Source organism: Spea bombifrons, chromosome 5, assembly GCF_027358695.1.
Source record: "Spea bombifrons isolate aSpeBom1 chromosome 5, aSpeBom1.2.pri, whole genome shotgun sequence".
NCBI lineage: Eukaryota > Metazoa > Chordata > Amphibia > Anura > Pelobatidae > Spea > Spea bombifrons.
Window position 1 is genome coordinate 339,551 of NC_071091.1, and position 12,842 is coordinate 352,392.

Consider the following 12,842-nt stretch of genomic DNA (forward strand, 5'->3'; position numbering starts at 1 on the left):
GAGAGTATATAATATATAATATGAGGAATATACAGGGATATAACAGGTTATAAGGACGGGATTAGTTATACAGCCGGAGAGTATATAATATATAATATGAGGAATATACAGGGATATAATGGGTTATAAGGACGAGATTAGTTATACGGGGGGAGAGTATATAATATATAATATGAGGAATATACGGGGAAATAACGGGTTATAAGGACGGGATTAGTTATACGGCCGGAGAGTATATAATATATAATATGAGGAATATACAGGGATATAACGGGTTATAAGGACGGGATTAGTTATACGGGGAGGAGAGTATATAATATGAGGAATATACAGGATATAACGGGTTATAAGGACGGGATTAGTTATACGGGGGGAGAGTATATAATATATAATATGAGGAATATACAGGATATAACGGGTTATAAGGACGGGATTAGTTATACGGCCGGAGAGTATATAATATATAATATGAGGAATATACAGGATATAACGGGTTATAAGGACGGGATTAGTTATACGGCCGGAGAGTATATAATATGAGGAATATACAGGATATAACGGGTTATAAGGACGGGATTAGTTATACGGCCGGAGAGTATATAATTTAAGAAATATTGTGTTTGGGAGAACCTGACATGCTGGTGGGGAAGCGATGGAGCGGAAAGGTTCCTAACTCTGGCTGCAGGAAGGCGAGTGGCTGAAGGAGGACGGATGGTTCTGTGTCTCTAACGCTTGAAGCCAAAGCCGCACCGTGGCCTGAGCTCTGCTACTTTCAGGGAGGAGGTTGGTTTGGGGTCCTCACTGATACCACAATTGGGTCCCAACTGGAGTTATTCATTGACCGACCTGCCAGGGGACATCGGAAAGAAAACGAGTGCTTAGTGTTATGTGAAGACGGTTTGGGGTAGAATCCTCTCATTTCTGCACATGAGGCCATCGCTCTGGCAGGTAACAAGTGCAGATAAGGAGCTTCCATACCCTGGAGGCCGACCGAGGACGCAGGGGCTGGAACCAAACAGACACCCCAAGGTTAAGAGGCATTGCAAGGAGTTGGCCTATTATACTGGTTAGCAGCACGCGCATGTACACCGGAGGCAAACATCCACGGAAATACGACCAGATCGTCCAAAGAACGGAAGAATATCGCAAACATAATACATTATACGGGGGGCGGCTCGCTGATTTAACTATACATTATACAGGGGGCCGGTCACTGATTTATCTATACATTATACGGGGGGCGGCTCGCTGATTTAACTATACATTATACAGGGGGCCGGTCACTGATTTAACTATACATTATACAGGGGCCAGTCACTGATTTATCTATACATTATACAGGGGGCCGGGTCACTGATTTATCTATACATTATACAGGGGCCGGTCACTGATTTATCTATACATTATACAGGGGGCCGGTCACTGATTTATCTATACATTATACAGGGGGCCGGCTCACTGATTTATCTATACATTATACAGGGGCCGGTCACTGATTTATCTATACATTATACAGGGGCCGGTCACTGATTTATCTATACATTATACAGGGGCCGGTCACTGATTTAACTATACATTATACAGGGGGCCGGTCACTGATTTAACTATACATTATACAGGGGGCCGGTCACTGATTTAACTATATATTATACAGGGGCCGGTCACTGATTTATCTATACATTATACAGGGGGCCGGTCACTGATTTATCTATACATTATACAGGGGGCCGGTCACTGATTTATCTATACATTATACAGGGTTGCCCCTTCATAATGTGCCTTGAAGGCAGGGAGATGTTACGTTCTGCTGCGGTTTAGTGAATAAACCCTTTTGTGTCCTGGATTCCCCACTCATTCTCTCTCTCACTCGCTTTCTCTCTCTCTCCTCCTTGAGCTTCATCCCTCCCTTCACTCCCTGCCCCTCCCCCTGCACACTTCCCATAATGCAATGTGCTGGGAGGGCAGTTTGCTGCAGCAGAAGCATAGAGCGGCTGAGGAATAGGTAAGATGCCCCCAGCCCTTTCTATTGCCCTCTAATGGTTGTAATTGTGGCAACTTTTGGTGTCAGGGTAAAGTGTGACGCACTGGGGCTTTTACTTAAAGACATAACACAGCAACAGGCGTTACGGCTCGTCCCATAAGCTTCCAGTCTAGCCCTGGGTCACTTTAACACGAATCCCCTCTGCGTGTGGAGATCGCTGGGGCATTTGGGAAGGGGAGTCTCAGAACAGGCATTTGTGGTATCAGTAATCTGTGGGATGGGATCAGGCCCAGGGGGCAGTTGGGCAGCCACATCGTTGCACCTTTACCCCTTACATGTAATGACCTCCTCCGTATCCTTTTCTGCCTGATGATGGTTGATCCGTTCCAACCAAGTGTCCCTCTCTAAGGGCAAGTCCCTGTTTGGATCTCAAATCCATGTGTAATGCAAATTTTACTTTACTGAGAGGGTGGTAGATAAGTGGAACAGCCTCCCAACAGAGGTGGTAGAGGGTAATACAGTGAGGCTATTCAACATGCATGGGATAAACAAATGACTCCTGAATCTAAGACGAGACCAACAACTGGTTAAGATTTGACTAGATGTGCTGATCAGCTGCTTAATTATATGAATTCCTGTACCACTCTCCGCTCCCCTGATGCCCCTCTTTTCTAGGAGGTCAGAATGTTTGCTGGGTATGAGGGTATCGCAGGGTTCTACAGCCCTAAAAGCCCCGATAATGTTTATAGTAACAGCAGGAAATGGCTGCAGGTCGACACCAACAGAAGGGACCTGCAGGACACGGAGTCTGCCCCTCCCACTGCAGGGCGACACAGTAGAGACTGTGGGACACTGAGTCTGCCCCTCCCACTGCAGGGTGACACAGTAGAGACTGTGGGACACGGAGTCTGCCCCTCCCACTGCAGGGCGACACAGTAGAGACTGTGGGACACAGGCGACGTAGACACTTCCGTTTCACATTTTGGGATTTGCCCTTTCTTTGCATCTCTTCCAGAAGCCGCCGCGATGTACGGAGGACGCGGGTCTCGGGAATCGGCCGCAGAGGAGCTCCTCCCTTACGCCGTTTCACCCGAAAACCTTTTTAACCGCAAGGAGCCGGATCTCACCGAAGTCAAATACGAGGTGCAGGTTGAGATAGAAGGACAGGATCTTTCCAACATGGCCGACACCAGTCCCACGGAGACCCTGCGGCCCTTTCAGTGCCTGGTGTGCGGAAAGGGTTTTGGTCACAAACACAACCTGGCAAAGCACCAGCGGGTTCACACGGGCGAGCGCCCGTACAGCTGCGAGCATTGCGGCAAACGCTTCAGACAGAAGCAACATCTCACCAAACACCTCCGGCTCCACAACGGGGAGCGGCCCTACAAGTGCCACGAGTGCGGCTGCGGATTCAGCTTAAAGCACAACCTGACCACGCACCAAAGGATCCACAGCGGCCAGAAGCCGTGCTCCTTCGCTCAGTGCGACAAGACCTTCAGCCGCCGGGAGAACCTGCTTATCCATAAAAAAAGTCACGAGAGGACAAGAGGAGCCGTCGGTGACGTGGAAGCGGGCCATACGTCCACCCATCCCCCCGGAGAGCAGGACTTCCTCACGGCAGACCTGCCGGCCCACCACAAAGCCGGCTCTCCGAGGAGGAGAGAACCGGCCGCCGTTACCAAACCGTTCATATGCCCCCAGTGTGGAAAACGCTTCGGCAACAAGCAGACCTTTGTCAATCACTACCGGATACACACCGGTGAAAGGCCCTACTCCTGCCCGCAGTGCGACTGGTCCTTCGTGCAGAAGCAGCACCTAACCAAGCACATGCGCGTCCACACCGGTGAGAAGCCGTACAAGTGCAGCCAGTGCGGGGGCAGCTATAGCACAAAGTACAACCTCTTCACGCACATGAAGATCCACAGCGGAGAGAAGCCGTACACCTGCATCCACTGCGGGAGGGGGTTCATCAGCCGCAAAACCCACCACTTACACCAGTCCATTCGCTGCAGGAAATTACCTCCGACGCCGGCTCCCCCTGGCAGCGTTCAGCAGAATCCACCAGAAACACAACCGGAGCGTACTACGACCCCAAACAGCCACAACAAGAAAGGGTTCGTACAGTGGGGGCCGCAGTCTGGTCTGCCGACATATGACTGTAATGTTTGCGCCAAAATCTTCAAGCATCGGCAGAGTCTAATCAGACACCTGAGAATCCACTCGGGGGAGCGGCCGTATACCTGTCCCGAGTGCGGCAAGACCTTCAACCGCAAAGGAATCCTCACAGTGCACCAAAAGACGCACCAACGCCAAGCCATGCGTCAGGCCCTCAACGCACAGATAATGAGCCCAGGAGACTCCGCTGCGGAGTCATCAGGAATGAATATCCTGGAGCGGCGGCATCAGGAGGAGCTCAGGGGCCCTCACCCAGAAGCCGGCGTCCACGCCAGTGATCAACGCGTGAAAACATTTAAGGAGAAACGACTCCTTACCAAGCGGCTGCCCAGAGCTGATAAGCCGTATACGTGCAACGAGTGCGGGAGAAGCTTCAGCCTCAAGTACAATCTTCTTGCCCACAAGGGATCCCACTCCGGAAAGGCCTCGTACCCCTGCACCAAGTGTCTGAAAAGCTTCAGCAGCAAAGACAAACTGCGCTCCCACCAGAAGCTGCACTTCAATAAGTCCATCGCGCTTCACGACCAAGGGACCAAACGCATCCACGGTCGGCGCGTTTTCGTATGTCCGGTGTGTGGAAAGACCTTTAACCAAAGATTCACCCTCGTCAACCACCTGAGGATCCACTCTGGAGAGAGGCCGTACTCCTGTCCGGTATGCAAGAAAAACTTCACTCAAAAACAGCATTTAACCAAGCACCATCGACTGCACACCGGGGAGAAACCGTACTCCTGCCAGGACTGCGGTCGCACCTTCAGCCTGAAGCATAATCTGACCACCCACCGGAGGATCCATACCGGTGAAAGACCGTACGCCTGCGGCCAATGCGGCAAGAAGTTCAACCGCCGCGGTATCCTCCTCATTCATGAAAGAATTCACCCCAAGCAGGAAGAGCTTACAGAGGAAGGCGCCCAGATCGTTGTGGTCGTGGAGTAGGATGGCAGAGAGGAGGCCTTCAAAGTGGAGGTCATCTCCCAAGAGACCCGGAAAGGTGGTTTGCTTGTACCGAACGCGGAAATCGATTTATCCGGAAGCCGCACCGGGAGATGCATCCTGGAGAGAGCTTTAGCCGGTAAGGAGTGCGGCGAAATGTTCTGCATCAAACCCGACCTCGTAACGCACCAGAAGCTGCTCTGAGACACCCAACAGGGGAAGAGCTTTACCCAGACGGGCTTCGTCTGCCACCAGAAGACTCGAGGTCCCTGACTTTAAGCTTCTCATAAAGCGCTGCTGCTGGGAAACTCCTGAGGTGATGGATTTTGGGTCTCCCGTCTCCTGATGATAGAGCCTGGGGAGCAATCCTCGGTGCGAATATTCGTGTAACCCCGGGGCCTGAGAGCAGGCAGGACACCAATGGGGGAACCTCTGCTTACATTTAGTAGTTTCATGATCATAACTGGAAGGTGGACCGTCTGGGGCCCGTAACCGGTACTGGTCATCTTACTTCCTGCAGGCGTAATGAACAGGCCGGGCCGTCTCGTTTATGGTCATTCCACTTCCGGACTGGGATTCCTGGGGGGCAGATGGTGGCAGGGGGCACGGGTCAGTAATCATAGTTCTAAGGAGCCAAATATTTCAACAAAAATAAAATCCACCCGAGAGCATCTTGTAAGTTCCCGGTTTGTATGACCGGGGGTCCTTTTTTTCAGGCTGTTCTTATTAAAGTAAATGTGGTTTTGTATTTGTGATTCACTCCCCACCAGGGCCGCCCGTGGACAGGGGCAGGTGGAGCTCCCATCCATGCCCGCAGCTCTCCGCAGGTCTCCTTTGCGCTTGCGGCATCCCGAAGGCTGAGCGAAGTGGAGAAGTGAGGTGCGTGTCTGTAACCTGTCCACCGATACCTGCGGTGAGATCACCTGGATCGAACTTACTACTCCGAAGCCCTGGCTGGGTAGGTTGCCAGCGGCACGGACCACGGATCAGCCGTCACTGTCCGTACCCGTCAGAACCGTAGCCAAGGCAACCGCGAGGGACTCCCGCTGTTGAGACAGGAAAGCTTGCCGGTGTATTTAGCGCATGACCAAACGTGTTATTTTTAGATGAGCCGCTTTCGTAGTTTTTCGTGGCTGCTTTTGGGTTGTTTGCGTTGATATTCAGAGTTTTGTGAATAACGTGCGGATCTTCGTGCTCCGGGGAGCCTGCGTGAGACGCGTGTCCGGGGCGTCCGCTGCTTCAGAGTGCGACTCCAGAGTGTTATCGGGGACAAACCTCCACAAAGCGAGAGGAAAGGGCTGAACCGGCTGTCCTGCAGACTCCCTCCTTAGTGAATAGAGCCCGGACCCTGTACATCTCGGCGGTAGTTTAGGGCTCTGCCTCCCTGTCCTCGGAGTTACCCACCCGGGCGATGCCGCATCCCATGGCGGTTTCTCAGCTAGGTGTGATGCGTCTGGATACCGGAGGCCCCCGTGAACCGGCAGCGATCGCGTGCACGTTACCGTTACATGGTCAGAGCCTCGTTAGTTCTTCGTATGGAGCACGTTACTATTTTGTGTTCTTCATGTCTCGCTCGCCGGGTGCTGCGCATGTTCTGAGGCGTTTGGCATGTAGAAGATCTTTATGTAGCGCAGGAATCCCATTTCCAGGTTTGCTCCTAAAATTCTTTGATGTTTGTTGTAGAGCTGAAACAACGAATCGATAAAATCGATAATAATCGATAACGGAAATCATCGATAACGATTTCCGTTATCGATTAATCGAGTGATCAATTCGTTGTTGGAGCACTCGGCTCCTTTTACTTACCTCCGCGAGCGTTCCCCGCTTCTGCTACATGCTCTGCCGTCTCCGCCTTCTAGCTACGTGACGGATGTGACGCGTTCCGGAGGTAAGTATTCTGCACAGATCGCACAGAGCGAATCGCTCTGTGCGAATGGAGCCACTCGCACAGAGCGATTCGCACAGAGCGGTTCGCTCTGGGCGAGTGGCTCCATTCGCACAGAGCGATTCGCTCTGTGCGAGTGGCTCCATTCGCACAGAGCGGTTCGCTCTGTGCGAGTGGCTCCATTCGCACAGAGCGGTTCGCTCTGTGCGAGTGGCTCCATTCGCACAGAGCGGTTCGCTCTGTGCGAGTGGCTCCATTCGCACAGAGCGGTTCGCTCTGTGCGAGTGGCTCCATTCGCACAGAGCGGTTCGCTCTGTGCGAGTGGCTCCATTCGCACAGAGCGGTTCGCTCTGTGCGAGTGGCTCCATTCGCACAGAGCGGTTCGCTCTGTGCGAGTGGCTCCATTCGCACAGAGCGGTTCGTGAGTGTGGGTGCAGGGCAGAGTGGGGGTGGGGGTGCAGGGCAGGGTGGGGGTGGGGGTGCAGGGCAGAGTGGGGGTGGGGGGTGCAGGGCAGGAGACTGGGTGCAGGGCAGAGTGGGGGTGGGGATGCAGGGTGTGAGTGTGGGTGCAGAGCAGAGTGGGAGACTGGGTGCAGGGCAGAGTGGGGGTGGGGATGCAGGGCAGGGTGTGAGTGTGGGTGCAGGGCAGAGTGGGTGCAGGGCAGAGTGTGAGTGTGGGGGCAGGGCAGAATGTGGGGGCAGGGCTGGGTGCAGGGCAGAGTTAGAGACTGGGTGCAGGGGCACAGTGCAAAGTGCTGGGTGCAAAGTGCCAGTGCTGGGTGCAAAGTGCCAGGGCTGGGTGCAAAGTGCAAAGTGCTGGTGCAAAGTGCTGAATGCTGGGTGCAAAGTGCTGGATGCAAAGTGCCAGGGCTGGGTGCAAAGTGCTGGGTGCAAAGTGCTGGGTGCAAAGTGCAAAGTGCTGGGGCAAAGTTTCTTGAACAGTAATAGTCCACCTCTTTTCAGAATGTTTGGGGTTATTTTGTTTCATAAATATTGTGTTTGGGTTCTTGTACTTTGAAAATATTGTTTTTTATTACATCATAACAAAATAAGAATGTTAATGTAAATTTTAAGTTGTTTTTTAACATCCAGTTCATTAAATTCTTTTAAATAAACGAAAAATTTGCATATTGTTTTTTTTATCCGATTAATCGATTAATCGAAAAAATAATCGGCCGATTAATCGATTATTAAAATAATCGTTAGTTGCAGCCCTAGTTTGTTGTAGGGCTGAGTAAGAAAGAGAGAGAAAACGTGAGCGTCTGACCTCTTGGGGTCTCTAAGCAGCAGCTGCCCCAGGCAGCACGTAAACGTTAAGGGTTAATACTTAAAGCTGCAGTGTTCCTCTGTCACAGTAACCTGTAATGCAGTAAGAAGTGGTCTGCGCTTCCTCTGTATATTATTTTTTGTAAATAATAAATTTTACGTTTAAAAACATGTTTCTTCTATAGTTTTGGGCGCATCCCTTCCCTGCCACCGGAGAGTATATAATATGAGGAATATACAGGGATATAACGGGTTATAAGGACGGGATTAGTTATACGGGGGAGAGTATATAGTATATAATATGAGGAATATACAGGATATAACGGGTTATAAGGACGGGATTAGTTATACGGCCGGAGAGTATATAATATATAATATGAGGAATATACAGGATATAACGGGTTATAAGGAGGGGATTAGTTATACGGCCGGAGAGTATATAGTATATAATATGAGGAATATACAGGATATAATGGGTTATAAGGACGGATTAGTTATACGGGGGGAGAGTATATAATATATAATATGAGGAATATACAGGGATATAACGGGTTATAAGGACGGGGTTAGTTATACGGGCGGAGAGTATATAATATATAACATGAGAGTATATAATATGTAATATGAGGAATATACAGGATATAACGGGTTATAAGGACGGGATTAGTTATACGGGGCGGAGAGTATATAATATATAATATGAGCAATATACAGGGATATAACGGGTTATGACGGGATTAGTTATACGGGCCAGAGAGTATATAATATGAGGAATATACAGGATATAACGGGTTATAAGGACGGGATTAGTTATACGGGGGAGAGTATATAATATATAATATGAGGAATATACAGGATATAACGGGTTATAAGGACGGGATTAGTTATACGGGGGAGAGTATATAATATATAATATGAGGAATATACAGGATATAACGGGTTATAAGGACGGGATTAGTTATACGGGGGAGAGTATATAATATATAACATGAGGAATATACAGGGATATAACGGGTTATAAGGACGGGATTAGTTATACGGCCGGAGAGTATATAATATATAATATGAGGCATATACAGGATATAATGGGTTATAAGGACGGGATTAGTTATACGGGGCGGAGAGTATATAATATATAACATGAGGAATATACAGGGATATAACGGGTTATAAGCGTGGGATTAGTTATACGGCTGGAGAGTCTATAATATGAGGAATATACAGGATATAACGGGTTATAAGGATGGGATTAGTTATACGGGGCGGAGAGTATATAATATATAATATGAGGAATATACAGGGATATAACGGGTTATAAGGATGGGATTAGTTATACGGGGCGGAGAGTATATAATATATAACATGAGGAATATACAGGATATAAAGGGTTATAAGGATGGGATTAGTTATACGGCCGGAGAGTATATAATATGTAATATGAGGAATATACAGGATATAACGGGTTATAAGGACGGGATTAGTTATACGGGGCGGAGAGTATATAATATATAATATGAGGAATATACAGGGATATAACGGGTTATAAGGATGGGATTAGTTATACGGGGCGGAGAGTATATAATATATAACATGAGGAATATACAGGATATAACGGGTTATAAGGACGGGATTAGTTATACGGGGGAGAGTATATAATATATAATATGAGGAATATACAGGATATAACGGGTTATAAGGACGGGATTAGTTATACGGGGGAGAGTATATAATATATAATATGAGGAATATACAGGATATAACGGGTTATAAGGACGGGATTAGTTATACGGGGGAGAGTATATAATATATAACATGAGGAATATACAGGGATATAACGGGTTATAAGGACGGGATTAGTTATACGGGGGGGAGAGTATATAATATATAATATGAGGAATATACAGGATATAACGGGTTATAAGGACAGGATTAGTTATACGGCCGGAGAGTATATAATATCTAATATGAGGAATATACAGGATATAATGGGTTATAAGGACGGGATTAGTTATACGGGGCGGAGAGTATATAATATATAACATGAGGAATATACAGGGATATAACGGGTTATAAGCGTGGGATTAGTTATACGGCTGGAGAGTCTATAATATGAGGAATATACAGGATATAACGGGTTATAAGGATGGGATTAGTTATACGGGGCGGAGAGTATATAATATATAATATGAGGAATATACAGGGATATAACGGGTTATAAGGATGGGATTAGTTATACGGGGCGGAGAGTATATAATATATAATATGAGGAATATACAGGGATATAACGGGTTATAAGGATGGGATTAGTTATACGGGGCGGAGAGTATATAATATATAACATGAGGAATATACAGGATATAAAGGGTTATAAGGATGGGATTAGTTATACGGCCGGAGAGTATATAATATGTAATATGAGGAATATACAGGATATAACGGGTTATAAGGACGGGATTAGTTATACGGGGCGGAGAGTATATAATATATAATATGAGGAATATACAGGGATATAACGGGTTATAAGGATGGGATTAGTTATACGGGGCGGAGAGTATATAATATATAACATGAGGAATATACAGGATATAACGGGTTATAAGGACGGGATTAGTTATACGGGGGAGAGTATATAATATATAATATGAGGAATATACAGGATATAACGGGTTATAAGGACGGGATTAGTTATACGGGGGAGAGTATATAATATATAATATGAGGAATATACAGGATATAACGGGTTATAAGGACGGGATTAGTTATACGGGGGAGAGTATATAATATATAACATGAGGAATATACAGGGATATAACGGGTTATAAGGACGGGATTAGTTATACGGGGGGGAGAGTATATAATATATAATATGAGGAATATACAGGATATAACGGGTTATAAGGACAGGATTAGTTATACGGCCGGAGAGTATATAATATCTAATATGAGGAATATACAGGATATAATGGGTTATAAGGACGGGATTAGTTATACGGGGCGGAGAGTATATAATATATAACATGAGGAATATACAGGGATATAACGGGTTATAAGCGTGGGATTAGTTATACGGCTGGAGAGTCTATAATATGAGGAATATACAGGATATAACGGGTTATAAGGATGGGATTAGTTATACGGGGCGGAGAGTATATAATATATAATATGAGGAATATACAGGGATATAACGGGTTATAAGGATGGGATTAGTTATACGGGGCGGAGAGTATATAATATATAATATGAGGAATATACAGGGATATAACGGGTTATAAGGATGGGATTAGTTATACGGGGCGGAGAGTATATAATATATAACATGAGGAATATACAGGATATAAAGGGTTATAAGGATGGGATTAGTTATACGGCCGGAGAGTATATAATATGTAATATGAGGAATATACAGGATATAACGGGTTATAAGGACGGGATTAGTTATACGGGGCGGAGAGTATATAATATATAATATGAGGAATATACAGGGATATAACGGGTTATAAGGATGGGATTAGTTATACGGGGCGGAGAGTATATAATATATAACATGAGGAATATACAGGATATAAGGGGTTATAAGGATGGGATTAGTTATACGGCCGGAGAGTATATAATATGTAATATGAGGAATATACAGGATATAACGGGTTATAAGGACGGGATTAGTTATACGGGGCGGAGAGTATATAATATATAACATGAGGAATATACAGGGATGTAACGGGTTATAAGGACGGGATTAGTTATACGGGGGGGAGTATATGATATATAATATGAGGAATATACAGGATATAACGGGTTATAAGGACGGGATTAGTTATACGGCCGGAGAGTATATAATATATAATATGAGGAATATACAGGATATAACGGGTTATAAGGACGGGATTAGTTATACGGCCGGAGAGTATATAATATGAGGAATATACAGGATATAACGGGTTATAAGGACGGGATTAGTTATACGGGGGGAGAGTATATAATATATAATATGAGGAATATACAGGATATAACGGGTTATAAGGACGGGATTAGTTATACGGCCGGAGAGTATATAATATATAATATGAGGAATATACAGGATATAACGGGTTATAAGGACGGGATTAGTTATACGGCTGGAGAGTATATAATATATAATATGAGGAATATACAGGATATAACGGGTTATAAGGACGGGATTAGTTATACGGCCGGAGAGTATATAATATATAATATGAGGAATATACAGGATATAACGGGTTATAAGGACGGGATTAGTTATACGGCCGGAGAGTATATAATATATAATATGAGGAATATACAGGGATATAACGAGTTGTAAGGACTGGATTGTTTTTATTGTGAACGGCTCCCAGTAACCCCCCCGTGTTTCCTGTTGTCTCCCAATACCCCCCCGTGCTTCCTGTTGTCTCCCAGTAACCCCCCCGTGTTTCCTGTTGCATCCCAGTAACCCCCCAGTGTTTCCTGTTGTCTCCCAGTAACCCCCCCCCCGTGTTTCCTGTTGCATCCCAGTAACCCCCCCCGTGTTTCCTGTTGTCTCCCAGTAACCCCCCCGTGTTTCCTGTTGTCTCCCAGTAACCCCCCCGTGTTTCCTGTCGTCTC

General features: G+C 46.6%; 1 protein-coding gene across 1 annotated transcript; it reads left to right on the forward strand.

Moving 5' to 3' along the window:
* The first annotated feature begins 1,908 nt into the window (after nt 1-1,908).
* LOC128497315 (zinc finger protein 845-like) lies at nt 1,909-5,131 on the forward strand. The gene is made up of 2 exons (XM_053467303.1): nt 1,909-2,002; nt 2,997-5,131. The coding sequence occupies exon 2, from the start codon at nt 3,008-3,010 to the stop codon at nt 5,090-5,092; it is 2,085 nt and encodes a 694-aa protein (XP_053323278.1). The 5' UTR covers nt 1,909-2,002; nt 2,997-3,007; the 3' UTR covers nt 5,093-5,131.
* Nucleotides 5,132-12,842: the final 7,711 nt, after the last annotated feature.

What these genes read in the sequence shown, in the direction of transcription:
- LOC128497315 (XM_053467303.1), top strand. Translation starts at nt 3,008, where the DNA reads ATGTACGGAGGACGCGGGTCTCGGGAATCGGCCGCAGAGGAGCTCCTC.